At 30.2% G+C, this 7,206-nt stretch overlaps 1 protein-coding gene across 2 annotated transcripts; it reads left to right on the top strand.

Annotated features, from left to right (window-relative positions):
• Positions 1 to 572: 572 nt before the first annotated feature.
• LOC123221855 (hydrophobic protein RCI2B) lies at positions 573 to 1,280 on the top strand. Of its 2 annotated transcripts, none has more exons than XM_044644798.1 (3): positions 573 to 773; positions 872 to 976; positions 1,066 to 1,280. In XM_044644798.1, the coding sequence occupies exons 1-2, from the start codon at positions 684 to 686 to the stop codon at positions 953 to 955; spliced, it is 174 nt and encodes a 57-aa protein (XP_044500733.1). In that variant the 5' UTR covers positions 573 to 683; the 3' UTR covers positions 956 to 976; positions 1,066 to 1,280. The 2 variants fall into 2 exon arrangements, with proteins under 2 accessions (XP_044500733.1, XP_044500732.1); XM_044644797.1 differs by having other exon boundaries at positions 579 to 773; positions 872 to 972.
• Positions 1,281 to 7,206: the final 5,926 nt, after the last annotated feature.

Below are 7,206 nucleotides of genomic sequence, written 5' to 3'. Positions count from 1 at the left end.
TGGAGGACAAATTACTTAACATGCAAGCTATTGAAGGGGGTAAGTCTGAGGCAGGCTGGGCAATCCCAATAATTAAGTATTGACAGGAAAGCAGAATCAGCATGTGCGAATGTTGCACGTGGCACGTTGTCATGAGCTGTAAGGTTCGGTTTGATTGAATTACAAAACATCTTTAAATTTTCAGAAATTATAAAACTGTCTACATAAGCTTTAGGCTTTATACGGACGAAAGGAGGCTAATTCGGTAAATATTCATGGGCTTATAATAATAGAAAAATTAACGATTCACTCGCAGCAGATAATATCAGGGCATTTTTGTTTTAGTTTAGGCGTTGAAATAAACGATTGTAGGGAAATTACCTAAATATTCATCACTCCATAAAAAGTTCGCTATTGATAAGGAGATTTTGTTATTTTTAAAAAAGTTGGGGATAAATAAAATTAATTAAATCTCTGGGGTCAAGAAAATAAGCCTGATAATCTGAACCGCGTAAGAGAACCATATCCGAACGTGTGAGGAGGCCACGTGGAGATCCGAAGCCTTCTCTCTCCAAATCCTGCGTAGATATAAACCCATTACCTGTTACAGTTTGGCTTGCAGAGACTCAGAACAATTTAAGTGAAGCGGTCAGTTACCTCCGAAAACTCTTTGAATTTATTTCAACGTTTCTTCATCTTTTAAAATGGGCGACGAGAGCACCGCGACTTGCATAGACATCCTCTTGGCCATCATCTTGCCTCCTCTCGGCGTCTTCCTCAAATACGGCTGCCAGGTGTGTTCATATTCTCTATATGCTAAATAATTATTTGCAGAATTTGTGTTCTAGAATTTGCATATAAACAACAGAACGGTGGTTTGTTTTATTTGCAGGTTGAGTTCTGGATCTGTTTGATCCTCACACTCTTCGGTTACCTTCCTGGAATTATCTATGCCGTTTATGCCATTACCAAGTGATCATCTCTCAAATTTCTGTAAGTACGCACTTACTCTTCTCTCTGTATAATTATGCTGTAAACAATAAACATGTACATAATTATATGCTATATCCCTTGGTTTTTGGACAGATGGAGGGATCAGAGATGAAGGTTGAAGAAGGTGTAGAGGGATTTATAATCGTTTGATGTAGTGAAATTTATGAATCTTGAATCATTACTGTGTGCCAGTGTTGTTGATTTTCGATTAAATTATTTTGTTGTATAGTGTGAGTTGTCGCTTTTGTGGTTAATTAAGTCAGTTGATTGTCAGTTCTCTACCTTATTATATTGTCCCCTTCTACTAACTTTTTTTCCTTTCTAAATGTTGATCATATTCTCCACCCACTATACTTTGTAGATTTCTTTAAAAAAAGTTAGACACTTTATTTAATAATATTATCAATAAACATTTATAAGAACTTATTTGTAGCCATTTGAGTGTGTTCTTGGCCACATTTTCAAATCAAATTATTAATGTTAGGTGAGGTAGCTTTCATTAAAGGAAAAGCAAACACTACAGCAAACAAGCAAAGGAATGCGTCTCACCACAAAATGCTTCGATTTTAAGCAATATTATGGATATACACTTTTGAATATAGAATTGAGTGAGTTTTTTTTTCCTTAATTAAAAAAATTATCCAATTATATAATAACGTATTATTGATATATTTAATAGTATACTAAAAAATATGTACACAGTCTTATTGTTCGTTTTTTGTGCTTTAAATTAGGCTCCTAGGGGACCATTGCTAAAAATTATAGTGGGGATGAAATCTCAATCTCTGTCCTTAGGGTAGTAATTCTCATATCTTGTTATAAGGATGATAAAAATTCTTTGTTCCTTTCTTACAAAAAAAAATCTCCTCATCCTTATCCCTGTACTTGTGGGGAAAAAAAAATTCTTTTTTCATACACTCTAAACATAACATAAATATATTCAATAACAAAATTAACTAAAATTAAACTACCCTACTATTTCAAATGTTACTAATCTCATATATTAACTATCTTAATATGCACAATAAAAATATAAATAAATTTAAAAAACATAAATAATATAAAACTATAAGGATATATTAGTATTTTAAATAAAAATATTAATATAAAAGGGCGTGGCAGGGAAGGGAGAGAACACTTATATCCCTGTTCTCGATTGCGGAAATATTTTTCATTCTCATTTTTGTTTTTTTTTTCTGTTTTTATTGGAGAATCCCCTTTTTATTAAGGTTGGAGATGGTTAGAGACTTTAAATTTGGTCAAAATTTCCATTTATAACCATTGCTATCAATTGACATAGCCCACTATGCTCCTACAAACAACCGTAGATTATGCTTAATTTATGTGAATGGACATTATCAAATAATATGATAGTGAATTGACTTTTTAGACCATAATTTGAACATTCAAATGAAATGCTAGCGTTTTATATATCCTGTTAACTAGGCAACATAGTTAAATAATGAAATAGAGATCCACAGCTGGTGCTTTATTTATGTGGTTGCGTATCAATCTAGGACTTTTTGACGTTGAAAAACTTTACAGATCACATTCATATCCATATTATCATAAAGACTTGTTTATTATTTATATCCAGACATGAGCAACTGGTGACAAAACAATTGACTGGTTTGTATATTCATGCGTAAAATATAAAAAATATAACTGGAATGTGAACTTGCCAAGGTCATTAATTGATCAGGTTGTTGTTGAAAATGAAGAAGACGACGAATTGCAGTCTGTGCATGCATTTACATATGCAAGAGCGGAGGGTCAATATTAACAATGAATAGATTGATGGAAACTCTGCCATATTTAGAGTTGATTTAGCAACAATACAGAGCATTGATGAAGTTTCGCCCTCCTCCTGTCTCATGTAAACTCCTACTTAATGTGTCCTCACCCATATGACTTCACACAGCCAAAGAACAGGAAATCAAGTATTCTTGTTCACGCATTTGGAGGTCTTAAATGATAGAAAACAATGGAGTCTTCAAGAAAAAGTTGAATGCATTTGGATTACTTAAAAGTGCTTTTTAAAACATTTGAGAAGATCCTGTGAGAAGATGAGAATGTCACAAATACCCTAGAATAATAGTATATATACAAATAAATTATACAAATTTATCTTTATAAACATATCTATACGAATTAAGGTGATGATATTTAAACTTATTTATACAAATTGAGATGACAGTATTTGATTAAATGATTTTGAAGTGAAAAAAAAAACAATCATAAGTTACGATTTTAATTTATACAAATAAGTTTATATAATTTGTTTGTGCACATTATTCAATACCATATGTGTTCCATCCTGTATTCCAAACTCAAGAAGCCACCGCATGTCACCTAAAATTCAAAATTCAAACAAAGGCTAAGAGTGACTAAACCATGACGGAGTCATATGGAATCTCTTTTTGTGATTGAATTGACTATATCAAGTATATAAATTTTAAGTTTAATGATTGATCTCACAATTATTACATTAAATAAGTTAAAAGTTTAATTTTAAAATATCGTTAAAAGGGATTTGAACCCACTGGCATGCTTAAAATCACATTTTTTTTACCGCTCGAACTTGCCTTGGACAAATAGACAAATTGATCTATATATAACAGAAACTAAGGTATGTCTTTTTGAAAGAATCTAATCAGGAAGTAAGTCTCCCAATTTCCTGAATCTGTCCAATCAAGTCTTCTGGTCTTTTAAAAACTGTAAAGTATACTACGGTGGGTGAGCTTGAAGAACAAGTTAAAAAACGAATGAATAAATAATTCAACATGCAAAAGTATTAGAATGGATCCTGTAGATGCTAACTTCCATCTTCCTCTCCAGCAAAAGTAGCCGCCCAACACAGACCACGTTCTGTACAGAACAGAACAATGACACACCCTCATTCAAAATACGCAAACTTTATTCGTCAAACAGATTGAAAAAGCCATCACATGAAAGTAAATCAAAATCTTTAAATAGGGTTTGGATTTGTTGATGGTTTTTAAGTTTCGTAGACCTGTAAATGGTGTCTCAGATACAATTTGGCAAGTTTGACAGAAGCTATATTCTTACATTTGTTCAATAACACTAATAATGATAAATATTAAAAGTTTCTGGTTTTATACTATTAAAATCGATAAAATTATATATACAAATAATATGTACAACTTTCTACACAAATAATAACATATTATTATGTGATTGAGTATTATTTTATCTTTAATTTAAAATTATCAAATCATATGATAATATATTATTATTTTTATATAGAGTTGTGCACATAATATTACTCTATAACAATATTGTAGTGAATTTGCCTATGAAAGACATTAATTTGCATTGTCTTTTCGAGGATTGATTTGAGTTGGGTCGAATCCGAATAAGGGTTAATTTGAGCTTGATTGGAAATCTGAAATGAACAACTCAAGATTAAACTTGATTCGTTTGATGACAATGACTTTGTCAAAGAAGTTACTGCAGAGGGAAAAAAGTCTCGTTGAAGATGAAAAAGAAGAAAAAAAACGCTGGTGAGGAAAAAATGGTCATTGAAACAGATACAAAATATTCAAAAGATTGAAAAGTTATCAAAGAAGATAAATTTATTGATAAATTTTCAGTTTACTCTTACTTGAATTTAGATTATTCAGACTAAACATTGATCTAAGCTTGTAGAAGTTCGGATTGAATCTACTCCTGGTTTAGTAAGGTTTAGAATTATTATAATATTTTTCTGTTAATATTTATTTAAATGTGTGTGGAACAATGAAAACACCTTTGTTAGATACTATATTATCTTTAATTATTATTTCACATTTTAATGTCAAGGAAAATAATAGAAATACTTTTAATAAATAGTTTAAAAACTATTTTCCACCTAGTGAAATGATAATTTTTATCTATTAATTTTAAAAAATTAAATATCTATCTATTATATAATTTTCGAAGTATCTTTTATTGGTTAAAAAGTAAATCTCTTTTTTTATTTTTTATTTTTAAGTGTGATTAAATCTTTACTAACAACTTGGCAAATGAGTATTCAACAGAGAGAAAGCATCTATTTTAAAGGGATACCCATGGCACATTTGAAACAAAAGTTGAAAACAAAAAGAGGTAAAAAAAAAAAAAATTTAAAGAATAAAAAAATGAAGTTCAAACATGCAAAGCCATATCTCAACCCAAAGTTCAGGGAACAATAATCATTTTCACTATTTAATGTTCACACAAAAAGAATAGAATCAATAGACCATCAGAAGTTCATAACATTAAATTCAATATTTTCTTTACCTTTTTCAGAAATCAAAGGAATAAAAATTAAAAGTATAATAATATTTACATTTCTCCAATTTTTATCACAAACAAAGAAAAATCTTTGAAATTTAAAATTTATCCTCCTCTACTCGATAATAAACACCGATAACAAATTAATATTCATATCGTCCATTACAAGCTAAACCAAAAAACTGAGCACACAATTTCAAAAATTTAATTTAGCTAATCCTACTAGGGTTGGATTCAGTTTGAGCCGAATGATTTGGCTAAATAACTCGAGTTAAGAGGTATTCGATTCAGTTTGACTCAAGTTTGATTTGAATTTATAGTTTAAATCAATGATTCAAAATCGTGGCTTAATTCAATTCGAATTCATTATTCGATTCAACTTAAATTCATAGTTTAAATTCATGGTTTTGTTTAGTTTGAATTGGTGGTTTCACTTATTATTTAGGTAAAATGACGTTGTTTTATCAATGAACAATGAATTTGAGTCATAGATTTAAACTATGAATTCAATCCGAACTCAAATTGAAACAAATTAAATAATTTTTTATTCAAATCTAACTCGAACTATCCTTAATTTTGTCTCAACAAATTTGAACCGAACTTTAGTCGGGTTATTTTCTATTTGAGTTGAACTCATGTCAGAAAGTGTTTAGACTTGGTTTGATTCGTATCCAGCCGTAAATCTTGCTATAGATTACCCCTGAATAAAGTGCATATGAATAATAACAAGTCATCTGTTAATCCTGCTAGCATAGCTAATTGTTTATCCCTCTATATGGTGTGGGTAATGCTAGACTACATTGAATGGGAGATTGAGTATAAAACTCTTAATGAATTTCATATCCCTAATGTATGGTGTATCTAATTGTAGTATACACTTGATGAAATCACCTATATAGATGTGAAGTGGGGTCACTTTTATAAGTCTATCTATAGAGCATTTATGAATTACTAGACGTGGGCGTGCGCGCACACACACACACATGCAACCTATTAGTGCAAAATCGTGTTGAACAACAAAATTGTGGGGGTGGGGGGGTGAAATGTGATTAATAAGACTCCAACTTGCAATAAAGAGTTTAAGCTTCATAGAAGCTAATAGTTTCACCATTAACCATAGAAGTTACACCTTATTACCCTAAAGTCTAGCTCACAGTCCAAAAGACACCACATTCCAAGTATTTACCATGTAAAATCCAATAGGAAAGATCATTTCTTTTATAAACCTTTTAAAAATAAGTTGAACATGATGAAGATCAATTCAGATTGAGTCGAGGATGTAATGTTGAGTCTGGTTTAACTTGTATTTTGATCTTTAATCTTCATTTTCATATGGGGCTAATGTCTACCAACACTTCGTTTGGATTGGAGAGTATTCATATTGCTAGTTTAGTATAATAATATAAAAGATATATATATATATATATTTTGTATTAGGCGTAATTTTGTGTTTATTGATGCATATCTAAAAATTAACTGAACTTATTTTCAGAGACTTTTCTGGTTCTTGTGCTTGTTGAGCCTGGTTTTCACGGGAATGCTTCAGCTTTCATTTCAAGTTTCATGAAACTTGTGTTTCTGAAATCTGAACTTCATTTATATATTCATCTTCTGCGTAAGTTTCTTTTTTGTCTTTTTTATTAATTTCAACTGTCATATTACAAATATTTTCCTGGTAATGATATTACGATAACTTTTCGTTAATGTTACTTAAATACATGACTCCTGACACTGAATGAGGTAATACTAAAAAATTTCAGTCTCACTTAATAGGCGAAAAAACTTGTTCCCATCCAAGGTATAGTAAAATTTTAAAGTCTTATCCTTTAATTTTTAAAAATCTAAAAATCTACCTATGAGTCAATTTCTGTTAAAAATCTGAGTTAGGGGCAGAGGTAAAATCGTTATTTATTAAAAAAATTTAAAAAATCAAAGTTTTATCATATTTTCTTTTTCAGG

The sequence above is a fragment of the Mangifera indica genome, chromosome 7, assembly GCF_011075055.1.
Source record: "Mangifera indica cultivar Alphonso chromosome 7, CATAS_Mindica_2.1, whole genome shotgun sequence".
Classification (NCBI taxonomy): domain Eukaryota; kingdom Viridiplantae; phylum Streptophyta; class Magnoliopsida; order Sapindales; family Anacardiaceae; genus Mangifera; species Mangifera indica.
The sequence above is the reverse complement of the archived record's forward strand: the minus strand, read 5'-3'. Positions and strand labels throughout refer to the sequence as shown.